At 44.0% G+C, this 23,830-nt stretch overlaps 1 protein-coding gene and 1 long non-coding RNA gene across 3 annotated transcripts in view; one reads left to right on the top strand and one right to left on the bottom strand.

Moving 5' to 3' along the window:
- Nucleotides 1-950: 950 nt before the first annotated feature.
- Nucleotides 951-1,485, top strand: LOC310669403. The gene is made up of 3 exons (XR_014507172.1): nucleotides 951-965; nucleotides 1,030-1,188; nucleotides 1,390-1,485. It is a non-coding gene; the product is annotated as an uncharacterized lncRNA (long non-coding RNA).
- A 2,832-nt stretch (nucleotides 1,486-4,317) lies between these two features.
- Nucleotides 4,318-23,830, bottom strand: part of LOC310669953 (NADPH-dependent diflavin oxidoreductase 1-like) — a gene marked incomplete at its 3' end in the record, with an annotated part of 25,966 nt that continues 6,453 nt past the window's right edge. The window contains exons 4-16 of one of the 2 annotated variants that reach the window (XM_083424416.1): nucleotides 23,738-23,830; nucleotides 21,471-21,569; nucleotides 20,147-20,248; nucleotides 18,797-18,997; nucleotides 17,125-17,246; nucleotides 12,934-13,154; nucleotides 10,268-10,375; nucleotides 10,066-10,180; nucleotides 8,530-8,676; nucleotides 7,103-7,221; nucleotides 6,141-6,232; nucleotides 5,016-5,193; nucleotides 4,318-4,529 (exon numbers count right to left, since the gene is read on the bottom strand). The exon at nucleotides 23,738-23,830 is cut by the window's right edge and continues 5 nt beyond it. In XM_083424416.1, the coding sequence (XP_083280542.1) occupies nucleotides 5,049-5,193; nucleotides 6,141-6,232; nucleotides 7,103-7,221; nucleotides 8,530-8,676; nucleotides 10,066-10,180; nucleotides 10,268-10,375; nucleotides 12,934-13,154; nucleotides 17,125-17,246; nucleotides 18,797-18,997; nucleotides 20,147-20,248; nucleotides 21,471-21,569; nucleotides 23,738-23,830 (1,564 nt within the window). Of the gene's footprint in view, nucleotides 4,530-5,015; nucleotides 5,194-6,140; nucleotides 6,233-7,102; nucleotides 7,222-8,529; nucleotides 8,677-10,065; nucleotides 10,181-10,267; nucleotides 10,376-12,933; nucleotides 13,155-17,124; nucleotides 17,247-18,796; nucleotides 18,998-20,146; nucleotides 20,249-21,470; nucleotides 21,570-23,737 lie in introns of those variants that run through there. The other variant, XM_083424415.1, reaches the window with a different exon arrangement.

Here is a 23,830-nt window from a genome sequence, read left to right as displayed (position 1 = left end):
AGCACATACCTAGGTATCATAGAGAGGGTAGGGACCCCTCCAGGTCCTCCAGCCTGACCGCCTTGCAAGGGATCATAGAGAGGGGGCGGGAAAAGATGCTCTGAGAGGAGTAATTGGTACCCAAGGAGGAAGGCTCTCAATCCTCCCTATTACTCCCCTTCCTCCCCATTTCCTGGGTACCAATTACCAATTACTCTCACTGGAAATAATAATAATAATAATAATAATAATAATAATAATAATAATAATAATAATAATAATAATGAAGAAGGAAAAGGAGAAGGAGAAGAAGAAAAGAAGAATTAAAAAAAAAAACCAACCTCAGAATATTATTTCATTGATAAACTGTATTGATCGTTTATTGAATCTGCCTTTACCCGACCGCCGGGTGCTGGGAACCGTAGTTTGCTGTGTGGAATCTGATCGTTCAAGGCGCCTGGGAACTGTAGTTCATTCAGGGCAATTGCAGGTCATTCCGGGCGCCTGGGAACTGTAGTTCATTCAGGGCAATTGCAGGTCATTTCAGGCGCCTGGGAACTGTAGTTCATTCGGGGAAAGTGTTCATTCAAAGCGCCTGGGAACTGTAGTTCATTCCGGGCAATCACAGTTCATTCCAGGCGCCTGGGAACTGTAGTTCATTAAGAGGAAGACGCCTGGGAATTGCAGTTTATTGAGGGCAATGGCAGGTCATTCCAGGCGCCTGGGAACTGTAGTTTGTTCAGGGCGTTTGGGAACTGTAGTTCATTGCAGGTCATTCCGGGCGCCTGGGAATTGTAGTTTATTCAGGGCAATCAGCTAACTCAAGGTGCATGGGAACTGTAGTTCTTTCAGGGAAAGTGTTCATTCCAAGCGCCTGGGAACTGTAGTTCATTCCGGGCAATCACAGTTCATTCCAGGCGCCTGGGAACTGTAGTTCATTAAGAGGAAGACGCCTGGGAATTGCAGTTTATTGAGGGCAATGGCAGGTCATTCCAGGCGCCTGGGAACTGTAGTTTGTTCAGGGCGTTTGGGAACTGTAGTTCATTGCAGGTCATTCCGGGCGCCTGGGAATTGTAGTTTATTCAGGGCAATCAGCTAACTCAAGGTGCATGGGAACTGTAGTTCTTTCAGGGAAAGTGTTCATTCCAAGCGCCTGGGAACTGTAGTTCATTCCGGGCAATCACAGTTCATTCCAGGCGCCTGGGAACTGTAGTTCATTAAGAGGAAGACGCCTGGGAATTGCAGTTTATTGAGGGCAATGGCAGGTCATTCCAGGCGCCTGGGAACTGTAGTTTGTTCAGGGCGTTTGGGAACTGTAGTTCATTGCAGGTCATTCCGGGCGCCTGGGAATTGTAGTTTATTCAGGGCAATCAGCTAACTCAAGGTGCATGGGAACTGTAGTTCTTTCAGGGAAAGTGTTCATTCCAAGCGCCTGGGAACTGTAGTTCATTCCGGGCAATCACAGTTCATTCCAGGCGCCTGGGAACTGTAGTTCATTAAGAGGAAGACGCCTGGGAATTGCAGTTTATTGAGGGCAATGGCAGGTCATTCCAGGCGCCTGGGAACTGTAGTTTGTTCAGGGCGTTTGGGAACTGTAGTTCATTGCAGGTCATTCCGGGCGCCTGGGAATTGTAGTTTATTCAGGGCAATCAGCTAACTCAAGGTGCATGGGAATTGTAGTTCATTCAGGGAAAGTGTTCATTCAAAGCACCTGGGAACTGTAGTTTATTCCGGGCAATTGCAGGTGATTCCAGGCGCCTGGGAACTGTAGTTCGTTCAGGGCAATCACGTCATTTCAGGCGCCTGGGAACTGTAGTTCATTCAGGGCAATTACGTCATTTCAGGCGCCTGGGAACTAGTTCGTTCAGGGCAAGCCCAGGCTGTTCCAGGCGCCTGGGAACTGTAGTTCATTCAAATACCAGGGCAATAGCAGGGATTTCAGGGTGTCTGGGAATTGTAGTTCATTCAGGGCTAATGCAGCTCATTCCGGGCGCCTGGGAACTATAGTTCATTCAGGACAATCACGTCACTCAAGGCGCTTGGGAACTGTAGTTCATTCAGGGCAATTGCAGGTCATTTCAGGCGCCTGGGAACTGTAGTTCATTCAGGGCAATCGCAGGTCGTTCAAGGTGCCTGGGAACTGTAGTTCATTCAGGGTGCCTGGGAACTGTAGTTCATTCAGGGAAATCGGTCGTTCCAGGCGCATGGGAATTATAGTTCATTCAGGGCAATGACAGTTCATTCCAGGCGCCTGGGAACTGCAGTTAAGGGCAATTGCAGGTCATTCCGGGCGCCTGGGAACTGTAGTTTATTCAGGGAAATCGGCGGACTCAAGGTGCATGGGAACTGTAGTTCTTTCGGGGAAAGTGTTCATTCAAAGCGCCTGGGAACTGTAGTTCATTCACGGCAATCAGGTCACTCAAGGCACTTGGGAACTGTAGTTCCTTCAGGCCAATCACACATCATTCAAGGCGCATGGGAACTGTAGTTCATTCAGGGCAATAGTGACCATTCCAGGCACCTGGGAACTGCAGTTTGTTCAGGGCGTTTGGGAACTATAGTTCATTCAGGGCAATTGCAGGTTGTTCAAGGCGCCTGGGAACTGTAGTTCATCCAAACACCAAACCCACCAGTCACCACCACCCATTTATTCCCAGTACCAGGCGCCGGGAACCATAGCATCACCAACCCGGCCATCTCCAGCGCATGGGAACTGTAGTTCATTCAGGGCCATCGCAGGTCGTTCCAGGCGCCTGGGAACTGTAGTTCTTTCGGGGAAAGTCTTCATTCAAAGCGCCTGGGAACTGTAGTTCATTCAGGGCAATCAGGGCACTCAAGGCGCTTGGGAACTGCAGTTCACTCAGGGAAATTGCAGGTCATTCTGGGCGCCTGGGAACTGTAGTTCATTCAGGGCAACCCTCTCCTTCCTCCCTATTACTCCACTTCCTCACTCTTTCCTGGGTATTAATTACTCTCCTTCCTCCCCGTTACTCCCCTTCCTCCCCATTTCCTGGGTACGAATTACTCCACTTCCTCCCTGTTACTCCACTTCCTCACTCTTTCCTGGGTACCAATTGCTCTCCTTCCTCCCTGTTACTCCACTTCCCCACTCTTTGCTGGGTACCAATTACTCTCCTTCCTCCCTGTTACTCCACTTCCTCCCTACTTCCTGCATGCCAATCACTCCCCTTCCTCCCCGTTACTCCACTTCCTCACTCTTTCCTGGGTACCAATTACTCTCCTTCCTCCCCGTTACTCCCCTTCCTCCCCATTTCCTGGGTACGAATTACTCCACTTCCTCCCTGTTACTCCACTTCCTCACTCTTTCCTGGGTACCAATTGCTCTCCTTCCTCCCTGTTACTCTAACTTCCTCCCTGCTACTCCACTTCCTCACTCTTTCCTGGGCACCAATCACTCTCCTCCCTCCCTATTACTCCACTTCCTCCCTATCACTCCACTTCCTCCCCATTTCCTGGGTACCAATTACTCACCCTCCTCCCTATTACTCCACTTCCTCCCTATCACCCAACTTCCTCCCTACTTCCTGGGTAACAATTACTCCCCTTCCTCCCTACTACTCCACTTCCTCCCTATCACTCCACTTCCTCCCTACTTCCTGGGTAACAATTACTCCCCTTCCTCCCTACTACTCCACTTCCTCCCTATCACTCCACTTCCTCCCTACTTCCTGGGTAACAATTGCTCCCCTTCCTCCCTACTACTCCACTTCCTCCCTATCACTCCACTTCCTCCCTACTTCCTGGGTAACAATTACTCCCCTTCCTCCCTACTACTCCACTTCCTCCCTATCACTCCACTTCCTCCCTACTTCCTGGGTAACAATTACTCCCCTTCCTCCCTACTACTCCACTTCCTCCCTATCACTCCACTTCCTCCCTACTTCCTGGGTAACAATTACTCCCCTTCCTCCCTACTACTCCACTTCCTCCCTATCACTCCACTTCCTCCCTACTTCCTGGGTAACAATTGCTCCCCTTCCTCCCTATTACTCCCCTTCCTCCCTGTTACTCTCCTTCCTCCTTGGAGGTCATTCCGGGCGCCTGGGAATTGTAGTTCATTCAGGGAAATCGGCGAACTCAAGGTGCCTGGGAACTGTAGTTTATTCAGGGAACTGTAGCGCCCAGAGGATTCTGGGAACCGTAGCGCCAAACACCAACCCAACCAGTAGCAATAATCCATTTATTCCCAGTACTAGGCGCCCAGAGGATTCTGGGAACTGTAGCGCCAAACACCATTTATTTCCAGTACTAGGCGCCGGGAACCGTAGCACCAACAGGGGATTCTGGGAACTGTAGCGCCCAGAGGATTCTGGGAACTGTAGCGCCAAACACCATTTATTTCCAGTACTAGGCACCGGGAACTGTAGCGCCCCAGAGGATTCTGGGAACCGTAGCTCAGAGGATTCTGGGAACCGTAGCGCCCAGAGGATTCTGGGAACCGTAGCGCCAAACCCCATTTATTGCCAGTACTAGGCGCTGGGAACTGTAGCGCCCCAGAGGATTCTGGGAACCGTAGCGCCCAGAGGATTCTGGGAACTGTAGCGCCATTTATTTCCAGTACTAGGCGCCGGGAACCATAGCACCCCAGAGGATTCTGGGAACTGTAGCGCCCAGAGGATTCTGGGAACCGTAGCGCCCAAAGCCAACCCAACCAGTAACAATCATCCATTGATTCCCAGTACCAGGCGCCCAGAGGATTCTGGGAACCGTAGCGCCCAGAGGATTCTGGGAACCGTAGCGCCATTTATTTCCAGTACCAGGCGCCGGGAACCATAGTGCCGCCAACCCCATTTATTCCCAGTAATAGGCGGCCCAGAGGATTCTGGGAACCGTAGCGCCAAAGACCAACTCAACCAGTAAGAACAATCCATTTATTCCCAGTACTAGGCGCCCAGAGGATTCTGGGAACTGTAGCGCCAAAAGCCAATCCAACCAGTAGCAATAATCCATTTATTCCCAGTACTAGGCGCCCCAGAGGATTCTGGGAACCGTAGCGCCCAGAGGATTCTGGGAACCTACCGGAACTACGTTTCCCAGCGGCGCCCGGTTCAGGACCAGGTCTCGGCCTGGAAGCGCCCGGCCCGCTCCAGGGCGGCCAGGAAGTCGGCCGCCTCGGTTTCCGACATGGCGCCTTGGGAGTGGAAGGCGGCGCGCAGGGCGGCGGCCACGGCGTCGGGAACGTCCTTGGCGCTCCTGGGAGAATAATAGTAAGAATAATAATAATCATAGTAATAATAGCAATAATAATAGCAATAATAATAATAATAATAATAATAATAATAGCACCAATAACAATAACAACAGCAATAATAATAATAGCAATAATAGTAATAATAATTATAATAATAGCAATAGCAATAATAATAATAATAGTAGTAGTAATAATAATAATAGCAATAATAATAATAGTAATAATAATAGTAATAATAATAATAGTAATAATAATATAAGAATAATAGTAATAATATAAGACATATAATAATAATATAATACATGTATAAGGAATAATAATAATAATAGTAATGATGATAATAAATATAATGAATAATAATGAAGCAATTAATAATACTGATACATATAATAATGAAGAAAATAATAATACCAATAATACTAACAATAGTAGTAATAATATTGATGATGGTAGTAGTAATAATAATAATAATAATGATAATAATAATAATAATAATATAGAATAATAATAGAAGGTGCGTGTCTTTCATAATAATACTACTAATAATAATAATAATGACAATAATAATAATAGAAGCCAACAAGGTGTGTATAATAATAATAATAATAATAGAAACCAACAAGCTGTCTTTCATAATAATGATGGTAATAATAATAATAATAATAATAATAATAATAATAATAATAATAATAAAAAATAATAATAGAAACCAACAAGGTGTGTATTTAATAATAATAATAATAATAATAATAATAATAATAATAATAATAATAATAGAAACCAAGAGGTGTATTTAATAATAATAATAATAGGAGTAATAATAATAGTAATTATAATAAGACTAGAAACCAACAAGGTGCGTGTCTTTCATAATAATATTAATAATAATATTAATAATAATAATAATAATAATAATAATAATAATAATAATAATAGGAGGGTGACTCACCCGGCCAAGTAGATCCAGGCGCCGCGACCCACCAGATCCCAAATCAGCGCCTGGTTTTCGAGGATCCGGTGCTGGACGTAAACCTTCTGGTCCTGTGGGGATAGTAGTAGTAATAATAATAATAATAACAACAACAACAACAATAACAACAACAACAACAACAACAACAACAACAACAACAACAACAACAACAATAATAAAAGTAACAACAACTACTACTACTACTGTTATTAGTATTATTAGTAATATTATCTTCTTCATTATTATATGTATTACCACCACCCCAATCGTTAGTATGTATAATTAATTGCTTTATTATTATTATTATTATTATTACCACCACCGCATCAATATCATTACTACTGTTATTAGTATTATTAGTAATATTATCTTCTTCATTATTATATGTATTACCACCATCCCAATCGTTAGTATTAGTATTATTAATTGCTTTATTATTATTATTATTATTATTTATTATTATTATTATTAATTATTATGTATTTTTATTTTATTATTATTATTATTATTCATTATTATTCATTCTATATATATCAATACTTATTATTATTATTATTACTACTACTACTACTCATTATTATTCATTCTACATATATGAATACAAATTATTATTATTATTATTATTATTATTATTATTATTATTATTATTATTACTACTACTACTACTACTACTACTACTACTAATATAATCAGAGTGGGTGGGGTATAAATCATCATCATCATCATTATTATTAATTGGAGTAATAATAATGATCATAATGATAATACTGATATTAATGATGATGATGATGATAATAATAATAATAATAATAATAATAATAATTTATACCCCACCCACTCTGATATTATTATTATTATTATTATTATTATTATTATTATTATTATTATTATTCCGATTATTAATTAGCCTCCGATTATTAATTAACCTCTGATTGGCTCACCTGGTCGCGGGAAAAGGCGGGGAAGACGGACAGGAAGCCCCGGGCCACAAGCTCCGCCCACTCGTCCCGGAAGTAGAAGTCGTGGGCTTGGTGGCGGCAGCCAAAGAACAGGAAGTTGCCTGCAGGAAGAGGCGGGGTTAATAATAATAATAATAATAATAATAATAATAATTTATTCCCCAGCCACCCTGGGCAGCTTCCAACAAAAGATTAAAATACATAATAAGACTAATAAGACTAATAATAATAATAATAATAATATTAAAATACATAATAAGACATTTAATAATGAATAATAATAATAATAATAATAATAATAATTTTTTCTTATTTAGACCCAGCGAAAGATGAAAATACATAATAATACGTATAAATACATATATTAATGAAGAATAGAATTCTACAACTAATGATACTAATGATATTAATGATACTAATAATACTAATACTAATAATGGGTTCTTAAAGATTAATGAAATACATAATAAGACATTTAATAATGAAGAAATTATTGCTATTATTATTAGTGTTGCAGTTATTACTATTATTAAATAATAATAATAATAATAATAATAATTACATAAGACATTTAATTATTATTAGTGTTACAGTTATTAGTATTATTAATTTCTTCATTTTTATACACTAATAATAATAACAATAATAATAAAATAAATAAGAAGACATTTAATAAGAAATTATTATTATTAGTGTTACAGATTACTATTATTTAATAATAATAATAATAATAATAATAATAATTTATTCCCCAGCCACCCTACATAACAATACATATAAAATGAAGAAATCAATAATAATAATAATAATAATAATAATAATAATAATAATGAAATTATTACTATTATTAAATTCTTCATTATTTAATAATAATAATAATAACAATAATAATTTATTAAAATATATAATAAGACATACAATAATGAAGAAATTATTATTCATAATAATAATAATAGATAACAATGAAGAAATAATAAGAATAATATATAATAATGAAGAAATAATAATATATAATAACAATAACAATAACAATACATAAATGAAGAAATTAATAACAACAATAATAATAATGAATAATTATATTCATAATAATTATTATTATGAATAATAATAATTATGAATTATTATAATAATACATAATAATGAAGAAATTAATAATAATAATAATAATAATACATAATACATAATAATGAAGAAATAATAAGAATAATATATAATAATAATAATATATAATAACAATAACAATAATAATACATAAAAACGAAAAAATAATAATAATATATAATAATAACAATTAATAATAATAGTAATAATAGTAATAATAGTAGTAATAATAATAATAATAATAATAATAATAATAATTCCTTCTTCACGCCCCGCCCCTTATGCAAATCCCATGCAAATCTCACCTCTCTTCCCCTGCGCTACGCGTTCCTGGAGGGCGGCGCGGAAGGGCGCCACCCCGGTACCGGGCGCCACGAAAACGACGGGCGTCTGGGGGTCCGGCGGGAACCGTAGCGCCCCCTTCTTCACCCAGAGGGGGACGCGGGCGGCGCCTGGCGAAGAGAAAGGCAGGTTTGGGAAACGTAGCGCGGGCGCCGGGCGCTATGGGAAACGTAGCGCGGCGTCAGGTTTGGGAAACGTAGCGCGGGCTTCTAGTGATGGGTAGGTACTATGGGAAACGTAGCGCGAGCACATTGACAGAAGAAACATAGCACGGGCGCCCAGCACATTGACAGGAGAAACATAGCGCGGGCGCCCAGGAGAAACATAACGCATTGAGAGGAGAAACATAGTGCCGGCGCCTAGCACACTGACAGGAGAAACATAGCGCGGGCGCCCAGGAGAAACATAGCACAGGCGCCCAGCACATTGACAGGAGAAACATAGCGCCGGCGCCCAGCACATTGACAAGAGAAACATAGCGCCGGCGCCCAGGAGAAACATAGCGCATCGAAAGGAAACATAGCGCAGGCGCCCAGCACGTTGACAGGAGAAACTTAGCGCCGGTGCCTAGCGCATTGACAGGGAAAACGTAGCATGGGCGCCCAGGAGAAACATAGCACAGGTGTCTGGCGATGGCTAGGTACTATGGGAAACGTAGCGCAGGCGCCTGGCGCTGGGTACTATGGGAATCGTAGCACGGGCGTCTGGTGATAGGTAGATACTATGGGAAACGTAGCGTGGGGGCCCAGCGCATTGACAGGAGAAACGTAGCGCGGGCGCCCAGCGCATTGACAGGAGAAATATAGCGCAGGCGCCCAGCAGATTGACAGGAGAAACATTGACAGGAGAAACATAGCGCGGGCGCCTGGCACATTGATAGGAGAAACATAGCGCAGGCGCCCAGGAGAAACACAGCTCAGGCACCCAGGGGAAACATAGCGCCGGCGCCCAGCACATTGAGAGGAGAAACATAGCGCTGGCGCCCAGAAGAAACATAGCACAGGCGCCTAGCACCTTGACAGGAGAAACGTAGCGCTGGGTACTATGGGAAACGTAGCATGAGTGCCTAGTGATGGGTAGGTACTATGGGAAACGCAGTGCTGGGCACTATGGGAAACGTAGCGCAGGCGCCTAGTGATGGATAGGTACTATGGGAAACGTAGCGTGTGTGCCAGGTTTGGGAAACGTAGTGCGGGCGCCTGGCAATGGGTAGGTACTATGGGAAACGTAGCGCGACATCAGGAGAAACGTAGCACGGGCGCCCAGCACATTGACAGGAGAAACGTAGCGCGGGGAAACGTAGCGCGAGCTGAGTGCTATGGGAAACATAGCGCAGGCGCCTAGTGATGGGTAGATACTATGGGAATCATAGCACAGGCGCCTAGTGATGGGTAGGTACTATGGGAAACGTAGCGCCGGCGCCCAGCGCACCGACAGCAGAAACCTAGCGCCGGCGCCCGGAGAAACGTAGCGCCTCTGCGCCCCGCGCTACAACTCACCCTGCGCCGGGTCGAGGCCGGCCAGCCAATTGGAGCAGAGCCCCCGCCGGGGCCGGACCAGGCGCGTCCGGTAGCGCACGACGGCCACCAGGATCTGGAGTCGGCCGGGCAGCGCCTGGGAGTTATAGTACGGGGAAAGATGGGAGTTATAGTACGGGAATGGGGAATTGTAGCGCAGGAAACTATAACTCCCAAGACTCACCTGGAAGGAGGAGGCCAGGGAGAAGGACCGGGCGCGGGTGCGAGGGATGAGGTCCAAGAGGAGGTGGGATGGCAGGGCGGAGGCCGTCCGGGGGAAGTCGAGGAGGACCTGGCGCCGGGAGAGAAAAGGGAGTTGTAGCGCGGGCGGGCGCCGGGAAACGTAGCGCTGGGAACTGTAGCACTGGGAACCTGCTGCTGGGATTTGTGGCGATGGGAAATGTAGCGCTGGGAAACGTAGCGCTGAGAACAAGGCGCCGGGAACTGTAGCACTGTGGTATTGGGAATTGTAGCGCTGGGGACCTGGCGCTGGGAACCATAGCGCTGGGAAGCATGGTGCCCAAAACCAGGCGCTGGGAACTATGGCGCTGGGAATTGTAGTGCTCAAAATCAGGCGCTGGGAAACGTAGCACTGGGAACTAGGCGCTGGGAAACATAGCACTGGGAAACATAGCGCTGGGAACTAGGCGCTGGGAAGTAGGCCTTGGGAATTGTAGCGCTGGGAACTGTAGCACTGGGAACCTGGTGCTGGGAACTGTAGCGCTGGGAACCAGGGCGCTCAAAACCAGGCACTGGAAACTGTAGTGCTCACAACCTGGTGCTCGGAACTGTAGCGCTGGGATCTATGGTGCCCAAAACAAGGCGCTAGTGCTCAGAACCAGGCACTGGGAACTATAGTGCTCAAGGCCAGGCGCTGGGAACTATAGTGCTCAGAACCAGGCGCTGGGAACTATAGTGCTGAAGGCCAGACGCTGGGAACTATAGTGCTCAAGGCCAGGCGCTGGGAACTATAGTGCTCAGAACCAGGCGCTGGGAACTGTAGTGCTCACAACCAGGCACTGGGAACTATAGTGCTGAAGGCCAGACGCTGGGAACTATAGTGCTCAAGGCCAGGCGCTGGGAACTATAGTGGTCAAGACCAGGCACTGGGAACTATAGTGCTCAGAACCAGGCGCTGGGAACTGTAGCGCTGGGATCTATGGCGCCCAAAACCAGGCGCTGGGAACTATAGTGCTAAAAACCAGGCGCTGGGAAGGAGGCCTTGGGAACTGTAGCGCTGGGAACTGTAGCGCTGGGAACTGTAGCGGTGGGAACCAGGCGCTGGGAACTGTGGTGTTGGGAACCATAGCGCTGGGAACAAGGCGCTGGGAACTGTGGCGCTGGGAACTAGGCGCTGGGGAGGGCATGGGAATTGTAGCGCTGGGAACTGTGGCACCCAAAACCAGGCGCTGGGAACTGTAGCACTGGGAGCCAGGCGCTGGGAAGTAGGCCTTGGGAACCGTAGTACTGGGAACTGTGGCACGGGGAACTAGGCGCTGGGAAATGTGGCACTAGAACCCAGGCGCTGCCAATTAGGCCTTGGGAACTGTAGCGCTGGGAACCAGGCACTGGGAACCAGGCGCTGGGAACCATAGCGGTGAGAACTAGGCGCTGGGAAGATTGGCACTCAAAACCAGGCGCTGGGAACTGTGGCACTTCGAACTGTAGCGCTGGGAACCAAGTGCTGGGAACTAGGCGCTGGGAACTGTAGCACTGGGAACTGTGGCGCTGAGAACTTGGTGCTGGGAACTGTAGCGCTGGGAACCAGGCGCTGGGAAGGCCTTGGGAACTGTAGCGCTGGGAACTGTGGCACTGAGAACAAGGCGCTGGGAACTGTAGTGTTGGGAACCTGGTGCTGGGAACTGTGGCGCTGGGAACCTGGCGCTGGGAACTGTAGCGCTGGGAACCTGGCGCTGGGAATTGTAGCACTGGGAACCTGGTGCTGGGTACTTTGGCGCTGGGAACTAGGTGCTGGGAACTGTAGCGCTGGGAACATTGTGCTGGGAACTAGGCGCTGGGAACTAGGCGCTGGGAACTGTGCTGTTGGGAACCAGGCGCTGGGAACTGTAGCACTGGGAACCTGGCATTGGGAATTGTAGCGCTGGGAACTAGGTGCTGGGAACTGTGGTGTTGGGAACCATAGCGCTGGGAACCATAGCGTTGGGGAACATGGCAGATACTGGGAACCAGGCGCTGGGAACCATAGCACTGGGAACTGTGGCTCTGGGAACTAGGTCTGGGAACCGTAGCGCCCAAAACCAGGGTATGGGAACCATAGCAATAGAAACCAGGCGCTGGGAACCGTGGCACTGGGAACTGTGGCACCCAAAACCAGGCGCTGGCACTGGGAACTGTAGCGCCCAAACCCGACCCTGGGAACCATAGCGCCGGGAACCGCAGCACCCAAAACAGACCCTGGGAACCGTAGCGCTGGGAACCGTAGCGCCCAAACCCGACCCCGAAACCCAGTCCCTGGGAGTTGTAGCGCCGGGACAAATTGGGATTAGGAGGTGGCGCCCGGCGCGCTACAACTCCCGAAATCGCACCCACCTCCCGCTGGCGCCGGGAACCGTAGCGCCCAAACCAGACCCCGAAAACCAGGCCCTGGGAGTTGTAGCGCCGGGACGAACTGGCCTTAGGAGGCGGCGCCCGGCGCGCTACAACTCCCGCAATCCCACCCACCTCCCGCTGGCGCCAGGAACCGTAGCGCCCAAACCCGACCCTGGGAACCGTAGCGCCGGGAACCGTAGCGCCAAAACCCCGAAAACCAGTCCCTGGGAGTTGTAGCGCTGGGACGAATCGGCACCAGGACGCGGCGCCCAGCGCGCTACAACTCCCGCACTCACCCACCTCCAGCGTCGTCCGGCGCGCCCGGTGGCAGTAGTTGTAGAGCTCCTCCTGACCGGGCGCCGAGGCGAAGTGCGCCAGCTTCTCGCGCTCCCGTTCGTCGGGCGAGAGCAGGGCGGCGAGTTCGAAGAAGGAGCGCCTGGGAACGCCGGAAATGTCCAGGTAGGTCTCCACCAGGCGCCGGAGGGTGCAGGGTTGGGGCAGCGGGAATTGTAGCGCGGCGCCTGGTAGGGGGAGAGAAGGGAGAGGTTTGGGGTCAAGGGAACCGTGGTGCTCAAAACCAGGCGCTGGGAATTGTAGCGCAGGGAACCAGGCGCTGGGAATGATTGCGTTGGGAATTGTAGCCCTGGGAACTGTAGCGCTGTAAAGCAGGCGCTGGGAACTGTAGCGCTGGAAACCAGGCCTCGGGAACTGTAGCGCTGGAAACTAGGTGCTGGGAACTAGGCGCTGGGAACCGTAGCGCTTGAAAGCAGCCGCTGGGAACCGTAGCACTGGGAATCAGGCACTGGGATCTAGGCACAGGAAACTAGGTGCTGGGAACTGTAGCGCCCCAAACCAGGACCTGGGAGCCATAGCACTAGAAACCAGGCGCTGGGAACCGTGGCGCTCAAAACCAGGCGCTGGGAATGATTGCATTGGGAATTGTAGCGCTAGGAACTGTAGCTTGAAAGCAGGCGCTGGGAACTGTAGCGCGGGGAACCAGGCGTTGGGAACTGTAGTGCTGGAAACTAGGTGCTGGGAACTAGGCGGTGGGAACTGTAGCGCGGGGAACTAGGCAGTGGGAACTGTGGCACCGGGAACCAGGCGCTGGGAATGATTGCATTGGGAATTGTAGCGCTGGGAGCTAGGCGCAGGGAACGGTAGGGCTGGGAACTGTGGCACTGGTAACAAGGCGCTGGGAACTAGGTGCTGGGAACTGTAGCACTGTGAACCGTGGCGCTGGGAACCAGGCGCATGAAAGCAGGCGCTGGGAACTAGGCGCTGGGAACTGTAGTGCTGGGAACCCTGGCACTGGGAACCAGGCGCTGGGAGCAAGATGCTGGGAACCAGGTGCTGGGAACTTTAGCACACAAAACAAGGCACTGGGATCTAGATGCTGGGAACCAGGCGCTGGGAACTGTGGCGCTAGGAGCCAGGCGCTGGGAACCGTGGCACCGGGAATCAGGCGCTGGGAACCATGGCGCTTGAAGCCAGGCACTGGGAATTATTGCATTGGGAACTGTAGCGCCAGGAACTAGGCCTTGGGAACTGTAGTGCTGGGAAGGAGGCGCTGGGAACTGTAGCGCGGGGAAGGAGGCGCTGGGGACTAGGCGCTGGGAATGATTGCATTGGGAATTGTAGCGCCGGGAACTAGGCCTTGGGAACTGTAGCGCTGGGAACTGTAGCGCTGGGAACCAGGCGCTGGATAGCAGGCGCTGGATAGCAGGCGCTGGGATCGAGATGCTGGGAACCAGGCGCTGGGAACTGTGGCACTAGGACCCAGGCGCTGGGAATTATTGCATTGGGAATTGTAGCGCTGGGAACTGTGGCACTCGGACCCAGGCGCTGGGAACTGTAGCACACAAAACTAGGCGCTGGGAACTGTAGCACTGGGAACCATGGCAGGAGGACCCAGGCGCTGGGAACTGTAGCACAGAAAACAAGGCGCTGGGAACCGGATGCTGGGAACTGTAGCACTGGGAACCAGGCGCTGGGAACTGTGGCACTGGGAATTATTACATTGGGAACTGTAGCGCTGGGAACTGTAGCGCTTGAAAGCAGGCGCTGGAAAGCAGGCGCTGGGAACTGTGGCACTGGGAACCAGGCGCTGGGAATAATTGCATTGGGAATTGTAGCGCTGGGAACTGTAGCGCTGGGAACCTGGCGCTGGGAACTGTGGCACGGGGAACCAGCCACTGGGAGCTACATGCTGGGAACCAGGCGCTGGGAACCGTGGTGCTCGAAACCAGGCGCTGGGAACTGTGGCGCCCCAAACCAGGCGCTGGGAACTGTAGCACTGGGAACCAGGCACTGGGAACTGTAGCACACAAAACCAGGCGCTGGGAACCAGGCGCTGGGAACTGTGGCACTAGAACAAGGCGCTGGGAACCGTAGCACACAAAGCAAGGCGCTGGGAACCAGGCGCTGGGAACTAGAGACTGGGAACTGTGGCGCTGGAAATCAGGCGCTGGGAACTGTGGCACTGGGAACCATGGCACCCCAAACCAGGCGCTGGGAACCATAGCGCCGGGAAAGAGGGCGCTTGAAACCAGGCGCTGGGAACCAGATACTGGAAAGCAGGCGCTGGGAACTGTGGCACTAGAACCAGGCGCTGGGAACCGTAGCACACAAAGCAAGGCGCTGGGAGCCAGGCGCTGGGAACTGTGGCACTGGGAACCATGGCACCCAAAACCAGGCGCTGGGAACCATAGCGCCGGGAAAGAGGCCGCTTGAAACCAGGCGCTGGGAACCAGATACTGGAAACCAGGCGCTGGGAACTGTGGCACTAGAACCAGGCGCTGGGAACCGTAGCACACAAAGCAAGGTGCTGGGAACCAGGCGCTGGGAACTGTGGCACTAGAACCAGGCGCTGGGAACCGTAGCACACAAAGCAAGGCGCTGGGAACCAGGCGCTGGGAACTGTGGCACTGGGAACCATGGCACCCAAAACCAGGCGCTGGGAACCATAGCGCCGGGAAAGAGGGCGCTTGAAACCAGGCGCTGGGAACCAGATACTGGAAACCAGGCGCTGGGAACTGTGGCACTAGAACCAGGCGCTGGGAACCGTAGCACACAAAGCAAGGCGCTGGGAGCCAGGCGCTGGGAACTAGGGACTGGGAACTGTAGCGCTCGAAACCAGGCGCTGGGAAATAGGTACTGGGAACTGTGGCACTGGGAACCGTGGCACCCAAAACCAGGCGCTGGGAACCATAGCGCCGGGAAAGAGGGCGCTTGAAACCAGGCGCTGGGAACCGCATGCTGGGAACTGGGTACTGGGAACTATAGCGCTGGAAACCAGGCGCTGGGAACCAGATACTGGAAACCAGGCGCTGGGAACTATAGCGCTCGAATCCAGGCGCTGGGAACTAGGTACTGGGAAGTATAGCGCTGGAAACCAGGCGCTGGAAACTGGGTACTGGGAACTATAGCGCTGGAAACCAGGCGCTGGAAACTGGGTACTGGGAACTATAGCGCTGGAAACCAGGCGCTGGGAAGCGCATGCTGGGTACTGGGAACTATAGCGCTGGAAACCAGGCGCTTGGAATTGCATGCTGGGAACTAGGGACTGGGAATTATAGCGCTGGAAACCAGGCGCTGGGAACCGCATGCTGGGAACTAGGGACTGGGAACTAAGTACTGGGAACTATAGCGCGCGAAACCAGGCCCTGGGAACTGGGAACTATAGCGCTCGGAACTGGGAACTGGGAACTATAGCGCTGGGAACCAGGCGCTGGGAACTATAGCACTGGAAACCAGGCATTGGGAACTATAGCGCTGGAAACCAGGCGCTGGGAAGCGCATGCTGGAAACTGGGTACTGGGAACTATAGCGCTGGAAACCAGGCTCTGGGAACTATAGCACTCGAAACCAGGCGCTGGGAACTATAGCACGCGAAACCAGGCGCTGGGAAGCGCATGCTGGGAACTAGGGACTGGGAACTATAGCGCTTGAAACTAGGCGCTCGGAACCATAGCGCTCAAAACCAGGCGCTGGGAACTAGGTACTGGGAACTATAGCGCTGGAAACCAGGCGCTGGGAACTATAGCGCTGGAAACCAGGCGCTGGGAACCAGATACTGGAAACTGGGTACTGGGAACTATAGCGCTGGAAACCAGGCGCTGGGAACCAGATACTGGAAACTGGGTACTGGGAACTATAGCGCTGGAAACCAGGGGCTGGGAACTATAGTGCTGGAAACCAGGCGCTGGGAACTGTAGCGCTCGAAACCAGGCGCTGGGAAGCGCATGCTTGGAACTGGGTACTGGGAACTATAGCACTGGAAACCAGGCGCTGGGAACTAGGTACTGGGAACTATAGCGCCCGAAACCAGGCGCTGGGAAGAGCATGCTGGGAACTGGGCGCTGGGAACTATAGCACTGGAAACCAGGCGCTGGGCAGTAGGGACTGGGAACTATAGCGCTCGAAACTAGGCGCTGGGAACTAGGTACTGGGAACTATAGCGCGCGAAACCGGGCGCCGGGAACCATAGCGCACCTTCCTCGGCCGGTTGGACCACAAAGCGCCGTTCGGGTTCCAGGTTCAAGAGGCGGCAGAAGAGGTCGACGTCCTCCGGGGCGTTGCTGGGGGCGACCATGGCGACGTCGCCGGCGGCGGCCCTGGAGGGAAATTATTATTATTATTATTATTATTATTATTATTATTATTATTATTATTTTCAGGAACTGATAGGGAGCTAGGAATACAAAATAAATAATAATAATAATAATAATACAGAATACAGAATAAAAATACATAATAATACATTGTATGTATAATAATAATAATAATAATAATAATAATAATAAGTTTCTATTATGATTAGATATTATTATGAATTAGTATTCTGATTATTATTATTAATAATAACAACAATAAATACAGAATACATAATACATTGTAATAATACATAGTAGCAATACAAAATAATACATAATAATAATAATAATAATAATACAGACGACAGAATAATAATACATAATAATACATTGTATGCTATGTATTATTATTAATAATAATAATAATAATGTATTATGTATTAATATTATATATTATTATGAATTAGTATTCTGTATTATTATTATTATTATACATAGTAATACATAATACATAATAATAATAACATAATGAATAATAAATAATATTATTTATATTTAAATAATATATATATATATATATATAAATATATATAAATACATTTAATTATAATTTTAATTATATTTATAATATAAATATATTTATATTACAAATTTATAAGAATATAAAACATATTATTATATTTTAACATCATAATAATACATTGTATTCCTGGCTCCCCATCAGCTGAAAACATTAATCATTATTAATTATTATTACTATTATTATTATTATATTTCAGGAACATTATTATATATTATTACTATTATTATTATTATATTTCAGGAACTGCCACGAATACAATAATAATACATAATAATACATTGTATGTTATGTATTAATAATAATAATAATAATAATAATAATAATGTATTATGTATTAGTATATATTATTATGAATTAGTACTCTGTATTATTATTATTATTATTATTATTATTTTGTATTCCGGGCTCCCTATCAGTTGCTGGAATAACAACAATAAATACATAAGACATAATAATAATAATAATACATTATAATAATACATAGTAACAACAACATAATGAATAATAAATAATATTATTTATATTTAAATAAAATACAAATAGATGTGTACAATATATTAAATATATTATATTCTATATATTAAACAGAAATATATTATATTAATATATATAAATATATTTATATTACAAATTCAAATATATTTCTCATATAAATATATTTATATTAACAATTTATAAGAATAACATCATAATAATACATTGTATTCCTGGCTGCCCATCAGCTGAATGTATTTATAATAATAATTATTATTATAATAATATTATATTAATTATCTTATTGTAATTATAATATATAATATATTATAATTATAATTATAATTATATTTATATTATAATTATAATATATAATATATTATATTAATATTATAATAATATTATATTATTATTATTATTATTATTATTATTATTATTATTATTATTATTATTATTAAATTTATAATAATATAAATTATTATTATTATTATCATTATTATTAGGAGAAACCCACTGGATCCCGGATCCGCCCACGTCCAGCTCGATCAGCCGGACGTCCTGGAAGTGCGAGGCGGACGTCACTCTCTGATTGGTCAGCACCCGGGCCAGGAAGGGGCGGGATTCGCACGGGGGACCGGGGTCGGGTTCGGGGGGTTCTGATTGGTCGATGACGTCGTCGTCGTCCAGGAAGCGGAAGAGGAAGCGGGAGGGCAAGCTGGAGGGGGAGAGGGGTGGGGAAATAATCATTAATAATAATAATAATAATAATAATAATAATAATAATAGATGGAGATGATAATAATGATGATAATAATAATAAGATTGTTATAATAATAATAATAATAATAGATTGTAATAATAATGATAATAATAATAATAGATAATGATAATAATAATAATAATAGAGCAAAATGATAATGATACTGATGATGATGATAATAATAATAATAATATATTGTTAAGAAGACTGCCTTATATTATATTATATTATATTATATTATATATCTTATGAAAGAAGAGGTTGGAATAATAATAATGATAATAATAATAATTATGATAATAATAATAATAATAATAGAATTCATCTTATTATGAAAGAGGAGGCTGTAATAATAATAATAATAATAATAATAATAATAATAATAATAGAATTCATCTTATTATGAAAGAAGAGGTTGCAATAATAATGATAATAATAATATATAATACTAATTCATAATACATAATAATAATAATAATAATACATAACATACAATGTATTATTATGTATTATTATTCTGTATACTGTATTATTATTATTATTATCATCATTTATTTTGTATTCCTGGCTCCCTATCAGTTCCTAATAATAATAATAATGATAATAATAATAATAATAATAATAATAATAATAATATAATTCATCTTATTATGAAAGAAGAGGTTGGAATAATAATAATAAAAAAAAATAAAAAAATAAAAATAAAAATAAAAATTAGGCTTAGAGGTGATGTTGAGCCAGGCATCTCACCTCTAATTATTATTATTATTATTATTATTATTTCCATTTTCATTCTTCTTCTCACGTCCAATATTCGAATAACTTACCATCTCATTCAGAATATCTAATATTAATTAATATTTGAGAATAATTAAATTATTGACGTTCAGAATAATTTCAGAATAATTTAATTTAAGTTAATTATTTTATCCTTTAATAATAATAATAATAATAATAATAATGCAAGCAGCTCATGTTGAGCTGGGCATCGCACTAATAATAATAATCATAATCATTAGAGGTGGGATTATTTAATCCAATAATAATAATAATAATAATAATAATAATAATAATAAATTAATAAATCAGAATAATATGGCTTACACGACGTCCGGACTCAGGATTTCCAGGCCGGGAGGAAGAGGATACAAATCTAGGATTTTCTCCCAGAGATCCGCTAGCCAGGGATCCACCGCGGCGTCCGGCCTGCGGGAGGACGGAAAGGGATCCAGCGGTCATTAATAATAATAATAATAATAATAAGCATCTTCAGGGTAGATTTCAGCATATTCAGGGCAGAAGGGGAGCCAGCGGTCATCTAGCCTGACAGCGAATTTTAATAATAATAATAATAATAATAATAATAATAATAATAATAGCAATAACAGCAATAACAGCAATAATATAACATAATATAAAATAATAATAATATTAATAATAACAAAGATGAAAAAGACACTAAAATGTCACATATTAAAAACTTCCCTGAACAATACCAATAATAAAACATAATATCATAAAATAACAATAATAATAATAAAATAACAATAATAATAACAATAATAACAGCAATAAAACATAATAATAATAATAATAACAATATAACATAATCATTTTAAAATAACATAATTTAATAAAATAATAACAATAATAACAATAACAGCAATAATATAGCATAATTTAAAATAATAATAATAACAATAATAACAATAAGAAAACATAATATAATAATAATAACAACAACAATATAACATAATAAAATTTAATAAAATAATAATATAACCTAATTTAACAAAACAATAACAATAACAGCAATAATATAACATCGTATAAAATAATAATAAAAAAACATAATGAAATAACAACAATAATAATAACAACAATAATAAAACATAATAATAATATAATAATAATAACAATAATATAACATAATAGAATTTAATAAAATAATAATATAACCTAATTTAATAAAATAATAATAATAATAATAATAATAACAATATAACATAATAGAATTTAATAAAATAATAATATAACCTAATTTAATAAAATAATAATAATAATAATAATAACAATATAACATAATAGAATTTAATAAAATAATAATATAACCTAATTTAATAAAATAACAACAACAATAATAACAACAACAATAATAAAACATCATAATATAATAATAACAATAATATAACATAATAAAATTTAATAAAGTAATAATATAACTAATAATAATAATAATAACAATTCATCCAGCCTGACCCCGAACAGCAACAACAACAATAAAACTAACAACAATAAAACATATAATAATAATAATAATAATAATAATAATAATAATAATTCCTCCAGCCTCCCCCCAAATTCCACCCCTCAAACCCCACTATATTCCAGTATATAAAAGGGGCGCCCGGAGCTCATCCAGACTCACCCCAAATCGTGCTGGTCGTCCCCCAAAGCGGGCGGGAGCAGCGGGCAGCCGCCCAATTGGAGAAGACGCTTGTGTAGTTTCTTGGCCACAAAATTGAACCTGGAGGGGGGGAAATTTTAATTTAAAAAAAAAAAAATTCCTAAATTCCCCCCCGGAAATTTTTCCAAATTTTGCCACAATTTTCCCATTAAAAAAAAAACACCCCCAAATTTCCCCCTGATTCTTCAAATTTGTCCAATTTTGCCCCGATTTTCCCGGTTGTTCCAATTTATGTTTTTTAAATTCCAAATTTCCCCCCGGATTTTTCAAATTTCTCCCTGGATTTTCTCATTTTTCCCCAATTTCCCCCGGAATTTCCCCAATTTCCCCCTGGATTTTCTCATTTTTCCCCAATTTCCCCCGGAATTTCCCCAATTTCCCCCTGGATTTTCTCATTTTTTCCCAATTTCCCCCTGGATTTTCTCATTTTTTCCCAATTTCCCCGGAATTTCCCCAATTTCCCCCTGGATTTTCTCATTTTTCCCCAAATTCCCCCGGAATTTCTCCAATTTTCCCTGGATTTTCTCATTTTTCCCCAAATTCCCCCGGAATTTCCCCAATTTCCCCCTGGATTTTCTCATTTTTCCCCAAATTCCCCCGGAATTTCCCCAATTTCCCCCTGGATTTTCTCATTTTTCCCCAAATTCCCCCGGAATTTCTCCAATTTCCCACTGGATTTTCTCATTTTTCCCCAATTTCCCCCGGAATTTCCCCAATTCCCCCCTGGATTTTCTCCTTTTCTCCCAATTCCCCCCGGAATTTCCCCAATTTCCCCCTGGATTTTCTCATTTTCTCCCAATTTCCCCCGGAATTTCCCCAATTTCCCCCTGGATTTTCTCATTTTCTCCCAATTTCCCCCGGAATTCCCCCAATTTCCCCCTGGATTTTCTCATTTTCCCCCAATTTCCCCCGGAATTCCCCCAATTTCCCCCTGGATTTTCTCATTTTCCCCCAATTTCCCCCGGAATTCCCCCAATTTCCCCCTGGATTTTCTCATTTTCTCCCAATTTCCCCCGGAATTTCCCCAATTTCCCCCTAGATTTTCTCATTTTCCCCCAATTTTCCCCGGAATTTCCCCAATTTCCCCCTGGATTTTCTCATTTTCTCCCAATTTCCCCCGGAATTTCTCCAATTTCCTCCTGGATTTTCTCATTTCCCCCCAATTTCCCCCTGGATTTTCTCATTTTTTCCCAATTTCCCCCAGAATTTCCCCAATTTCCCCCTGGATTTTCTCATTTTTCCACTATTTCCCCCGGAATTTCTCCAATTTCCCCCTGGATTTTCTCATTTTTTCCCGATTTCCCCCGGAATTTCCCCAATTTCCCACTGGATTTTCTCATTTTTTCCCAATTTCCCCCTGGATTTTCTCCCCATTATCCCCGGAATTTCCCCAATTTCCCCCCGGATTTCTCCCTTTCTTCCAATTTTTCACCCTGATTTTCCAATTTCCCCCTGGATTTTCTCATTTTTTCCCAATTTCCCCCTGGATTTTCTCATTTTCCCCCAATTTCCCCCGGAATTTCCCCTGGATTTTCTCATTTTCTCCCAATTTCCCCCTGGATTTTCTCATTTTCCCCCAATTTCCCCCGGAATTTCCCCTGGATTTTCTCATTTTCTCCCAATTTCCCCCTGGATTTTCTCCCCATTATCCCCGGAATTTCCCCCGGAATTTCCCCTGGATTTTCTCATTTTTTCCCAATTTCCCCCTGGATTTTCTCCCCATTATCCCCGGAATTTCCCCAATTTCCCCCCGGATTTCTCCCTTTCTTCCAATTTTTCACCCTGATTTTCCAATTTCCCCCTGGATTTTCTCATTTTTTCCCAATTTCCCCCTGGATTTTCTCATTTCCCCCCAATTTCCCCCGGAATTTCCCCTGGATTTTCTCATTTTCTCCCAATTTCCCCCTGGATTTTCTCATTTTCCCCCAATTTCCCCCGGAATTTCCCCTGGATTTTCTCATTTTTTCCCAATTTCCCCCCGGATTTCTCCCTTTCTTCCAATTTTTCACCCTGATTTTCCAATTTCCCCCTGGATTTTCTCATTTTCTCCCAATTTCCCCCTGGATTTCTCATTTCCCCCCAATTTTCCCCGGAATTTCCCCCTGGATTTTCTCATTTCCCCCCAATTTCCCCCGGAATTTCCCCCTGGATTTTCTCATTTTTTCCCAATTTCCCCCAGAATTTCCCCAATTTTCCCAATTTCCCCTCCCCGATTTTCCGGGACTTACTTGGGGTACGAGGAATCGCCCAGCCCCACGACGGCGTAATCCAACCGGGAGAGAGAAGTGAGAGGCAGGTTTTTCCGGAAGAGGAACCTCCAG

Source organism: Podarcis tiliguerta (genome assembly GCF_965153285.1).
Source record: "Podarcis tiliguerta genome assembly, chromosome: Z".
Taxonomy (NCBI): Eukaryota; Metazoa; Chordata; class Lepidosauria; order Squamata; family Lacertidae; genus Podarcis; species Podarcis tiliguerta.
Note: the sequence above shows the minus strand (reverse complement) of the source record. Positions and strands in the feature narration are given on the sequence as shown.